Below are 12,992 nucleotides of genomic sequence, written 5' to 3'. Positions count from 1 at the left end.
ATTTCCCTCTATGTGTAAATGTGTGTGTGTGTGTGTGTGTGTGTGTGTGTGTGTGTGTGTGGCCTAGGTCTAGTCCCACATGGCTTACAGATCCACCATGACCAGGACAAAGTGCTTCCTGAAGCTGAATAAATGCAATCTAAGTCCTGGGTTATTAGTCAACTCAATTATAAGATCGAAAAATTGCTCCATTCAATGGTCAAATCCTGCAAGTCTTTCCTGTTATTCTTTTATTTGTCTTTTCTTTTTTTCATTTAATTCTCAGGCGAGCACATTGTCATTATGCCACTATACGTGGCTCGCATGTAATGAATTATAAGTCTGGTCACTGCATTTCTCCATCACACGCACAGCTATTCAGAGTGCCATTAACAGCCCCAGCTGAATCCCGGCCTGCAGACAAGCGCCATTAACTAGCACAGAATTATGTAGGAGTCACTTGTGCCATTGACCTTTATCCAGCCTTTAAAGCAGTCCCTCATTTCCAGTGCCCTTTCAGAGCTGTTAGGCATGCCGAATTGACTCATATATTCTCTATGAAGACCGCATTCCCGTTTGTAGTCTAGCGTGTTATGAACTAGCAGCGGGCGTATTGATGAAGGGCTCATGTTTCTGGCAACCGGAGGACTGTAGTATTGAGCGAGAATGTGCACACCTTCTTCCTCCATTACTCACAGGGCAAACTAAATCAGCCAACTTTCTCAGACTCTCTCTGTCTCTATGTGTATGAGCATAGGATTGTGGCTTTATCTGTGTTCCATAGTATTGCTGTAGATGTTCAAAATATCTGGAGGCAAATCCATGTAAATGATCAGAGATCAGAGGCTCGAATGGCTGTAATGAATTTTAGCTACGATGCCGACCTGATAAACTCGACTATTTAGTCCAAATAAGGTGGCGTCCAACACAGAAAAGCAGACATACTATTAGAGTGAGCTGCACCATGTGCTGGTTCTCTAGCTCATGAAATACTTATGTCTATGGATTTGTAGTATTGAATAATTAAAGAGTTAAAAATACACTCACACTTAAAAGTTATGCATTGTGTGTTTCTTTTAAATACAACTCTTGCATTTAAAGCTACGGCTTTGTCAATGTGAAAGAGCTAGTGAGCTATGATGTCACGCATTATTTGATTCTGCTTCTTTCAGATGGCTGATGTATCTCCTGCTGCTGATTCTAGACCTGATCATCTGTCTGGGATGCTGTTTGGGACTGGCGAAGCATTCTCGCTGGATGCTCACTCTGTGAGTGCTTCTCATGTTTCTGCATACTTACCGAGAAACCATAGATAGATCTCTTCCCCTGGGTCTGTATATGCACTTAGTAGCCTATACTAAACATTTTGTACAACTTTATAAATTCTTTTTTTAATTTATGCCATTTAGAGTCACAATATAATGACATGATGTGCCCATGTTCTAATTTTATATAAATATTGTTTATCAGACACAGCTATTTGTTTCTTGGCTCTGGGGGAAATTAGGAGACCAGAGGCTGCTTGAATAACTCTGGAAACACTCGTAATATTCTGTACTCTTTGATTCAATCAATTCACTAGTATTTCATTATTAAAAGCAAACACACACACGGCTTTGTAACTGTGCAGCTCTCTCTCTCTCTCTCTCTCTCTCTCTCTCTCTCTCTCTCTCTCTCTCTCTCTCTCTCCTGAGCGCTTCTCTCTACACGTTTAATTGCTCTGTGCAACACGGATCGATTGTTAACCCCAAAATTTCACTCAGCTGTGGGAGCCTTTTTACTTTCCCGGCTTCACCCTCCATTCGCAACCTGGCACTTAACCACGTCCTCCACTGCAACAAACTCTTGTTGATTCGTTGCATCAGATTCTTCGATCTCCAGCTGCTCAGTTTTAGTGGGTCTTCGCTTGCTTTGATTCTGACAGGAGTGCAACTTAATTTATCTAATTTTTATTTTTATGTTTTTCATTTTTGTTTGTTTGTTTGTTTGCTACCTTACAAGGTTATCACTACATTTGCAAATGGTTGTTATGTCAGTTAGTAACTGTTTTTCAAATAAACTTTTGTAACGTATTAATGTATGTAGTTTGTATGCAGATTTCACCATGGCCTTTGTATTCAGCGTATGAGTCGATTGGCATTTTGAGTCTTTTCCTTCTTACATTATCGCTGCAAAAAAAAGCACTAGACCATATAAGCGCACCAACTTTTTTTTCTCATGCACTCGAGGGTATAAAAGACACCTACACTGTGTGCTCTGTCTTGCTTTGGCAGCTCTTTTTAGACTTCCTCTAGGGTATATCTGGCAGGTATTGTGGTTACTAACGTAGGCAAAAACCTGCTTTCTGTTACTTATCATCTTCAGCAGTTTATTTTGAAGCAGTAGGTTTCGGGAACTAAGCAGGTTCAATCTCCTTTGTCTGAAATTCATCTATATTTGGTCTAAAATACGTTTACAGAGCAGCTTCTACAAAGTACAAATCAAGCCAAGTGTTTCTATGTGTTATTGTAGGTAACGGCAGTAAAAGAAATGAACCGACTTCAGACATTAAGATCAAATGTTAACCCAGCTAAAATAGGGTTGTTCTCTGATTTCTTTCAAAATATGGATTTTTGTTCCTGTGTCGAATCTTTCATTTTAATCTTTATCTCATTCCACTTTCGCGGGAAACCCAAAAACCAAAACTGAAATCTATCAGAGCTTTTTATGAAAAGGGTTTTCATGCTACCACAGAAACTGTATGCCGTGAATATAAAGTCGTTTGGGACCACATATAAATATATAGTGGGCAGTATAATAAATGGTGGTGCTATAAATACGTTATAGCAGGCTTATTTCTGAGCTCCTTTAATGGCACGTCAGTTAGTCGTCAAGCTTATATTTAAATACCGTCTTTTCTGTGTGGTATGACTTTTTTATCTACCCATCTGTCTTTTGTGCAGGCGAAACAGCTGCGTGGTCACTTCTGTCTGGTCAGATCACATTTCAGGGGCAGTTTGCTTCATGTGTTAATTTGTCCTCACTCATGTAATTTTAACTGTCCATAATGATCTCACACAATGGCAGTATAAAACAAGCAGGGTGGGAGATGACAGTATAGTTAGCGTGTCTCTCGCAGGCAGGATACTCCCTTCTTTACCTCTCTTATTTCTCATACATTCATCCTTGTCTCTTTCTTCCTCCATGGTCTCTCCACTTACTCTACTAATGCCTATTGATCGCTCTGCCAGGATGTGTGCACGCTAGTGTGTGTGTGTGTGTGTGTTTGTGCACGAGTGTGCCCTTAACTAATTTTTAAGTGCTTCCAGTCCACTTTATTGGTGCTTTTAAGACCATCATCAGAAAAGAAATTTGGTTCGTAAAAAGCTCGGGTGCATTTTGCCCCCATCAGGGAGTCATTTTCCTCATTTTATTTCTTTCACTCCTTTTCTTTTGCTCTCAATTATTATTTTCTCACACTTTTCCTGTCATCTGTACACATAAACATGCTAGGGCTGGACATTTCCCTTTATTAGATGTGATCATAATTCCAGGCTGGGCAGTGCTAAAATTTCACCATTTTTTTTTTTTGAGCATTCTGACCATACAAGAGCTTAGTTTTCTGTCAATGTTTTGATCATGGAATTGATATATATATAAAATAAAAAATCAGGACAATGTTTTTAAGTCAAATGATGGGTCTACCATGTTGTGTGCTGGTCAGTGTTCACACAGAATAATAGGGAACGGTTTAGGGAAGCTGATAAATGTTAAAACAATCTGTGATTAGAAAAAAGGAAACAGCTAAACAAACGTGGCAGAATCCAGAGTGAAACAGCGAGTGCTGCGAGATGTATCTGTTGGAAAAACAATAAAAAAAACACATTATTAAATTAGTCTGAGCTGGATCTGGAACCTAATTCTCAATCACTGGGCATACGGTTCTCTTAATGAGACTCCAGTTTATCAAAGAGTACCAAGCACACTAATTCACACATAAGGGTGATTCATTGTAGCATTCATTCTAGCATGTTTTTTGTAAGGGAGGAACAAGGAGGAAACAAGAGGAGACTTACAAGGAGAACATGTAAATCTAACAATAAAATTCAGAAGATAAACCATGAGTCCCCCAAAGGCTGAATAGGCCCATATTTTATTAATATTTTTATTAATATAATTTGTATACCTTTTTAAAATTAATTTATTATATGTATAAAACCTTTTAATAACCTTTTTTGTAATTATCATTTATAATTAATTCATTATATAATTGTATTTATTAATAAATATGTTCCGAATAATTTTCTTTAGCACAGTTACATTATTTAGTCCTTTTTTTTTCAGAATGAATTAATAATAATAATTCTATAATAATATATATTAATATAATCAACTTAATCACTTTTTTCATTAATTTGATAAATTGGTTACTGGAAAGCACGATCTAATGTCGCTATCTATATCAGTAAAAAAAATCGGTTGATTATCATAGTTATTAAAATAGCCTTATTGTTTATAGATTCACCCAAAACCACATGGAAAAGTAAGTAAATGTTTAGATTTTGAAAGCAATGAAAATGAAAAATTGTCATTATGATAGTAATAATGGTCCTTTAATAGGCGATATGTTTCTTATAAAGTAATGCTCATTTGTCTGTACAGTGCATAACAAAATAATAAAGTAAACTAGTATTAGAAGGCAAAATAAATACATTTAAAATTATAATGCAATCTCTGCAGTAATAATGGATGTCACTTTATGAGTTTAGTTCATTGCTCAGCACATTACTGAGTAAACTGTTCTACACATAATTATTACATTAATTACTGCAAATTTGGAACCCAGCCATTAGGGGGGCACAAGCCAGTGTACTCTTAGTGCCGGTCCCAAGCCCGGGTAAATGGGGAGGGTTGCGTTAGGAAGGGCATCCAGCGTAAAACATGTGCCAAATCAAATATGCGGATCACAAATGAGAATTTCATACCGGATCGGTCGAGGCCCGGGTTGACAACGACCGCCACAGGTATCGTTAGCCGACAGGGTACCGGTGGAAATTGGGCTACTGTTGGCCGAAGGAGGAGAAGGAGAGGAGGAAGGCGTCTACAGAGACGGCAGGAAAAGGAGCAGTGTAGGAGAGTAGAGGTTCGGGTTGGTACTTTAAATGTTGGTACTATGACGGGTAAAGGGAGAGAGATAGCTGATATGATGGAGAGGAGAAAGGTAGATGTGTTGTGTGTTCAGGAGACCAAGTGGAAAGGGAGTAAGGCCAGGAACATTGGAGGTGGGTTTAAACTGTTTTATCATGGTGTGGATGGGAAGAGAAATGGTGTAGGAGTGATTCTGAAGGAAGAGTACAGTAAGAGTGTAGTGGAGGTGAAGAGAGTTTCTGATAGGGTGATGATCGTGAAGGTGGAAGTTGAAGGGATGATGATAAATGTCATCAGTGCCTATGCTCCACAAGTTGGCTGTGAGATGGAGGAGAAAGAAAGATTCTGGAGTGAATTAGATGAAGTGGTAGATGGTGTACCTAGGAAAGAACGATTGGTGATTGGGGCAGACTTTAATGGGCATGTAGGTGAAGGGAACAGAGGTGATGAGGAGGTGATGGGTAGGTATGGTTTTAAGGAGAGGAATGTGGAAGGGCAGATGGTGGTAGATTTTGCTAAAAGGATGGAAATGGCAGTGGTGAACACGTATTTTAAGAAGAAGGAGGATCATAGGGTGACGTATAAGAGTGGAGGAAGGTGCACACAGGTGGATTATCTTCTGTGTAGGAGATGCAACCTGAAGGAGATTGGAGACTGTAAGGTGTTGGCGGGGGACAGTGTAGCTAGACAGCATCGAATGGTGGTCTGTAGGATGGTTTTGGAGGCGAAGAAGAAGAGGAGGAAAGTAAGGTTTGAAAGAAGAATAAGATGGTGGAAACTGAAGGAGGAAGAGTGTAGTGTGAGGTTCAGGGAAGAGGTCAGACAGGGGCTTGGTGGTGGTGAAGAGGTGCCGGATGATTGGGCAACTACTGCAGGAGTGATGAGGGAGGCAGCTAGAAAAGTACTTGGTGTGACATCTGGAAATAGAAAGCAAGACAAGGAGACGTGGTGGTGGAATGAGGAAGTGCAGGAGAGCATTAGGGGAAAGAGGTTGGCAAAACAGAAGTGGGATCGACAGAGTGATGAGAAAAGTAGGCAGGAGTACAAGGAGATGCGGCAGCAGGTTAAAAGGGATGTGGCGAAAGCCAAGGAAAAGGCATATGAGGAACTGTATAAGAGGTTGGACACTAAGGAAGGAGAAAAGGATTTATACCGATTGGCCAAGCAGAGGGACCGAGCTGGGAAGGATGTACTGCAAGTTAGAGCAATAAAGGATGGAGAGGGAAATGTGTTGACTAGTGAGGAGAGTGTGTTGAGAAGATGGAGGGAGTATTTTGAGCAGCTGATGAATGAGGAAAATCAGAGAGAGAGAAGGTTGGATGGTGTGGAGATGGTGAAGCAGGATGTAGATAGGATTAGTAAGGAGGAAGTGAGAGCAGCGATCAAGAGGATGAAGAATGGAAAGTCGGTTGGACCAGATGACATACCGGTAGAAGCGTGGAGATGTTTAGGAGAGATGGCAGTGGAGTTTTTAACCAGATTGTTTAACAGGATTCTGGAAGGGGAGAGGATGCCTGAGGAATGGAGAAGGAGTGTGCTGGTACCGATCTTTAAGCATAAGGGAGATGTGCAGACCTGCAGTAACTACAGGGGAATTAAGTTGATCAGTCACACCATGAAGTTATGGGAAAGAGTAGTGGAAGCCAGGCTGAGAGAAGAGGTGACCATCTGTGAGCAACAGTATGGTTTCATGCCGAGGAAGAGCACCACAGATGCCTTATTTGCTTTGAGGATGTCGATGGAGAAGTATAGAGAAGGACAGAAGGAGCTGCATTGTGTATTTGTGGATTTAGAGAAAGCGTACGACAGGGTGCCGAGAGAGGAGTTGTGGTATTGTATGAGGAAGTCAGGTGTGTCAGAGAAGTATGTGAGGGTGGTGCAGGACATGTATGAGGACAGTGTGACGGCAGTAAAGTGTGCAGTAGGTACGACAGACTGGTTCAGGGTGAAGGTTGGACTGCATCAAGGATCGGCCCTGAGCCCTTTCCTGTTTGCAGTGGTGATGGACAGGTTGACGGACGAGGTCAGACAGGAGTCTCCCTGGACTATGATGTTTGCAGATGATATTGTGATTTGTGGTGAGAGTAGAGAGCAGGTTGAGAAAAGCCTGGAGAGGTGGAGATATGCGCTGGAGAGAAGGGGAATGAAAGTCAGTAGGAGTAAGACAGAGTACATGTGTGTGAATGAGAGGGAGGGCAGTGGAGTGATGCGGTTGCAGGGAGAAGAGGTGGAGAAGGTGGAGGAGTTCAGGTACCTGGGGTCAACAGTGCAAAGTAATGGAGAGTGTGTTAGGGAAGTAAAGAAAAGAGTGCAGGCAGGGTGGAGTGGGTGGAGAAGAGTGACAGGAGTGATTTGTGATAGAAGAGTATCTGCAAGAATGAAAGGGAAAGTTTATAGGACTGTGGTGAGACCTGCGATGTTGTATGGATTAGAGACAGTGGCATTGAGTAAAAGACAGGAGGTGGAGCTGGAGGTAGCAGAGCTGAAGATGTTGAGGTTTTCGTTGGGAGTGACGAGGATGGACAAGATTAGAAATGAGTTTATTAGAGGGACAGCACATGTAGGATGTTTTGGTGACAAGGTGAGGGAGGCGAGATTGAGATGGTTTGGACATGTGCAGAGAAGGGACATGAATTATATTGGTAGAAAAATGCTGAAGATGGAGCCACCAGGTAGGAGGAAAAGAGGAAGGCCAAGGAGGAGGTTCATGGATGTGGTGAGGGAAGACATGCAGGTAGTTGGTGTAAAAGAGGCAGATATAGAGGACAGGGTGGTATGGAGACGGATGATCCGCTGTGGCGACCCCTAATGGGAGCAGCCGAAAGAAGAAGAAGAAGAAGAAGAAGAAGAATTACTGCAAATTTGGCTTAATTTTATAATCCACCATTATTATTTGACAGCTTAAAAATTAGCACTTGTTATCGCACATATATTTTTTTAACCAATCTAGATGATACATTTAATGGCCAAATGCTTGTAAACACTTGACCACTACCCACCCATATGTAGACTTTGACCAAAGAAAGCGCACGATTATAAGATACATTTGTATATTTTTCGGCTGGAACAGAAGGTGCCAAAGGGGTTTCAGAATGACAGTATCCCTGTGCACAAAGGGAGGTCAGTGAAGAAAGCCATTGTGTGATGGAAGAACTCAAATGACCCAGACAGAGCCCTGACATACCTCGGTTTTTAAGTTATGGTTCTGTTATATTTGGCTAGAGTTAGGGGGAAGAAATACAAAATATAAAATTGCTTGTCATTTTTTTTATTAAAGCAGTTCATTTTTATTAACATTTGTCATCGTCAACATTTCAACAGTTTACATTCAAACAATTAAAAATAAAATGGCTGTTTTGTTACATAAAATTATATTTTTTATTTTATTATATTTTATAAAATAAATGAAATAGAATAAATAAAATTAATGCAATACACTTCTTCTTCTTCTTCTTCTTCTTCTTTTTCTTCTTCTTTCAGCTTCTCTCATTAGGGGTCGCCACAGCGGATCATCCGTCTCCACACCCCCCTGTCCTTTACATCTGCCTCTTTCAAACCAACTACCTGCATGTCTTCCCTCACCACATTCATAAACCTCCTCCTTGGACTTCCTCTTTTCCTCCTGCCTGGTGGTGCCATCCTCAGCATTCTTCTACTGATATACCCCATGTCCCTCCTCTGCTCATGTCCAAACCATCTCAATCTCGCCTTCCTCACCTTGTCTCCAAAACGTCCTACATGTGCTGTCCCTCTAATAAACTCATTTCTAATCCTGTCTATTCTCGTCACTCCCAATGAAAACCTTAACATCTTCAGCTCTGCTACCTCCAGCTCCACCTCCTGTCTTTTACTCAATGCCACTGTCTCAAATCCATACAACATCGCAGGTCTCACCACTGTAGTATGAAAAAAAGCTATTTTGCATATTATAAATATATAGAACCCTCATTTATTGTATTTATGTATAAAAGTGTACTTTAAAAAATGCAAATGCCACATATTGACTTCTAACTATCTAATTTAATTAACTATCTATTTAATTTAGACATTTTAAAACTTATAGTGACTGCTTGACTGAAGAGCGCATGGGGGATTTCTCTTTTGAACACATTCACTCAAAAAAAAAAAAAGCATTTGAGTATGCAATATGTAAATTGTGTAAATCAACATTTGTATTGTTTTTAATGATAATTGGAGATGGCAAGTTGACAACCATGCTTTAAAGATTGCACAGACATTTTGTTTAGTTATGAAGATATAAGCATCTACAATATAATTAATAAAATTTTGTATAATAATTCAAAAAAAATATTCATAAATTAAATATACAAATATGGAAAACAAGCATTTGAACATAGGAAAGCCACAGTAAATCACATTTGAAAACAGACAAAAGCAATAAAAAGAGAATGAAACGGAGCAAGCTAATCGGCTTAAAAAGAACGAAAGTAAATATACATTATAACGAATGCATAATCATTCGCTGAAAACCACATCAGTGACTTAAAAATTTAATCGTTTACTGCTGCTGTTATTTGCTGCTTGTAGATTTAGTGTTTGTTCGCACCGTTTTAATTGATTCCATCGCCATGTCGTGAGCGAGCTGATTGTACGACCTCATGTTCGCGAGTCATGAAAGAACAGATCGAGTGCGACTGTCCCGAAGTTACAAACAAACAGTTTACACAATAACACTTCATTAAACTCCACCATTTTCCCATGATGAGGATTACACAGTTTTTATTTACCGTGCTGATGTTTCACCTTCATCCGTGACACCGGTGTGTTTTCTTTTTCCTTTTCGCAGACGGCTGTGTTATCCTGCTGTCACGCTAACCCTTAACTTCAGCAGCTCAACTAATTGATAATGGCATTCGTTGATAACTGATTTTATTATTGATTTTATAGATTAGTTGTAGCAGCCGTAGCTACAGCCCCATTTAACACGCAAAAAGGATTGTAAAAGCCCTTAAAACATTTCGGTACGAATGCGTATACCGTTGCACGCCGAATGCACACATTTTTATCTAGCCACAAGATGCTAAATGAATTGCAATGTGTTGCAGTATGTAGGATATTTTAACATACATTTAAATGGCAAGTTTCATTTAAATGTCAATCATTTGCAATCATTTATTTGCTATTGTTACAGTTACTTTATATTTTTTTCATAATTTTTTACACATTTTATATACATTTATGCTTATTTCTTTTAATGTCCTCCATGTAATATATACAATAATATTTATAATAAAACAATTGATGATTTAAATGATTGTGCCAATAGCATTCCAGAGTCCTTGAGCTTATATACACCTCAAAATACCGATCTCAATGTGACTCCTGAGGTTAAACAAAAAGTCAAAACCTGGCACACGAAATAATAAACAAGAAAAAAGAATCTACTTTTCTGAAGACACTTCCCCACACAGCTGTCTGAAAAGAGTATAATTACACCTGTGAATACTGACATGTACAGTTTCAGTATTATCTCCTCATTCCATGAGCATTACTTCACTCTGTCACCTCTGGAGCCCAAATCATGATATGGACTAATATCATTTGAATATTCTATGTTTGTCCTTTGTGCATCCTCTAATGCATATAGACTTTTGTCATCTCTGATAATATTTCCATTCCTTGATTTTACTAGTTTTAGGTTTTTTTGGTTTTGTTTTTTTTATCATGCTTGGAATACTTCAATAATATCTTTATACAGTACATTTTCAACATTGCCTCTTATCAAGCTTTTATTCCGTCTATTTCTCTGTTTCAGTATTATGGTGTTAGGTATGCTGACACTTATACTGAGCTGGACATCACTTGGAGTGGGAACAGCTACTGCAGTGGTGAGTTGTGACTGCTTTTTCCTAAGTCAACTAAAACTCTCCCTGTTTCAATTAAAAAGCCATCATTTTTCAGCTTAAGCACAACCTGTCACAGTTTATTCATCACTGTTTACAGTATAAACAATACATGTTACATTATAAACACTACCTGTTACAGTATAAATACTATCTGTTACAGTATAAATACTATCTGTTACAGTTTAAACATTATCTGTTACAGTTTGAACACTACCTGTACAGCATCAACACTAACTGTTACAGTATAAACACTATCTGTTACAGTTTAAACACTATCTGTTACAGCTTAAACATTATCTGTTACAGTTTAAACATTATTTGTTACAGTTTGAACACAACCTGTTACAGGATCAACACTACATGTTACAGTATAAACACTACATGTTGTATTATAAACACTACCTGTTATAGTTTAAACGTTATCTGTTACGGTTTGAACACTACCAGTTACTGAATAAACACCACCTTTTACAATATAAACACTATCCGTTACAGTATAAACACTACCTGTTAAAGTATAAACACTTAAACACTACCCTTCTTAATAATATATAATAATAATATTATTATAGTATTACTAAAGTATCTGTAACTGTTATAGTAGAATTGTATACGTTGTAACTAGAGATTATCCTGTAACTATCTGTTACACTGTAAACCTGTTACAGGATACACACTACCTGTTATGCATGTTGCATCTTAACAAGTATTATATAAAAAAAAAAAAGAGCAAAGTAGGTGTTTCTAGGTCATTACAGTATTATGGAGACTATATGGGAGAATAAAGTTAAACTTGTTCCTTAGAAGATTACTGAGGCTCAGTGACTGCTATTCACTTAAGTCTGTGAGTCTCAGCGGTGCAGGCCACTTACTAAAGCTGATTACAGTCCTAGTCCCTGGTCATTCAGGGTAAACATCTATCTGGCATATTGATATAAACAGCTCTTACTTCTGGGTCACTCATGGCATAAACATGTCGAGGTTCTGACCGCACCTCTGTTCTATTGTGCATGGTTCTTTTTTCTCTCTTTCTCTCTATCCCCCCCCCCCCCCTCTCTCTCTCTCTCTCTCTCTCTCTCTTACACTTTCTTTAATTCATACACACTTTCTTTTAGGCATGTATGTGCACACATGAGCCAGCTGCACTGTTTGGATATTGTATTCAGTCATGCCAGCATCTAAGACTTTTTAGCAATGTGCATGTCAGAGATGGATAATAGAGAAAAAGCTTCTTTATCTGCACAGCTGTTTCTTTTTCACACTTTTGTGGCTCAGACAACTGAGAGTCCCAGGTTATCAGTACAGACACGTAGAGTATATAAATATTTAAGAATGCATTTTCATATTTTGATGGGACACATGTTGGAATATTGGTCGATAACCATTACTAGCCATTCCTAACAGTAAAGCATCCCAGTGTTTGCTTCCAAAAGAATGTCCAAACTTTTGCAAAGATCTGTATTGTAAGCATTGTACATATTCATGGGATGTCAGTAGAGTGAAGGAAAAATATAGGATATTTATATAACTATCCAGAATGAAACCAAACCAGTTTTATGTTTTAGGCATCTCTAATAGAATTTATCGTTATTTCATAGCACAGAAGTTTGATGGTTACGTTTAACTTTTCAGCTCCCCTGTGCTGGTAACCCATGCGGAACAAGCACGTTTCTCCTCTTCCTGGGTGCTTTTTGGAGTCAGATCTATTTCTCTACAGAGAAAAACGATTAATGATGTCACTCCTCAGACACAAGCCATTGACTCTGTGTCTCTGTTGGGAAATAAGTCTTAGCATGGTTGATGAAGGGCAGGATCAGGGGTCGGTCACTTTCAGTAAAGTGGATTGCCCCTTGTCGCTTTGACACATTGATTTAGGTCTCGTAGGCCTGATGACCCTTTTCTTCTAATCCATGTAGAATACAATGTAGCACATAAATGCTATTAGGAATGAACAATCAATGTCCGACAGCTGACAAGTCATTTAGAGAGGTTCGACTGGTGGGGTATTTTTGATTTATT

The 12,992-nt window shown here is 38.9% G+C and overlaps 1 protein-coding gene across 1 annotated transcript in view; it reads left to right on the top strand.

Annotated features, from left to right (window-relative positions):
* Positions 1-12,992, top strand: part of ttyh2l (tweety homolog 2, like) — a 50,970-nt gene that overhangs the window by 23,993 nt on the left and 13,985 nt on the right. The window contains exons 5-6 of the mRNA XM_083566669.1: positions 1,152-1,247; positions 10,883-10,955. Of these exons, the coding sequence (XP_083422795.1) occupies positions 1,152-1,247; positions 10,883-10,955 (169 nt within the window). The remainder of the gene's footprint in view (positions 1-1,151; positions 1,248-10,882; positions 10,956-12,992) is intronic.

Source organism: Silurus aristotelis, assembly GCF_946808225.1.
Source record: "Silurus aristotelis genome assembly, chromosome: 17".
Taxonomy (NCBI): Eukaryota; Metazoa; Chordata; class Actinopteri; order Siluriformes; family Siluridae; genus Silurus; species Silurus aristotelis.
Note: the sequence above shows the minus strand (reverse complement) of the source record. Positions and strands in the feature narration are given on the sequence as shown.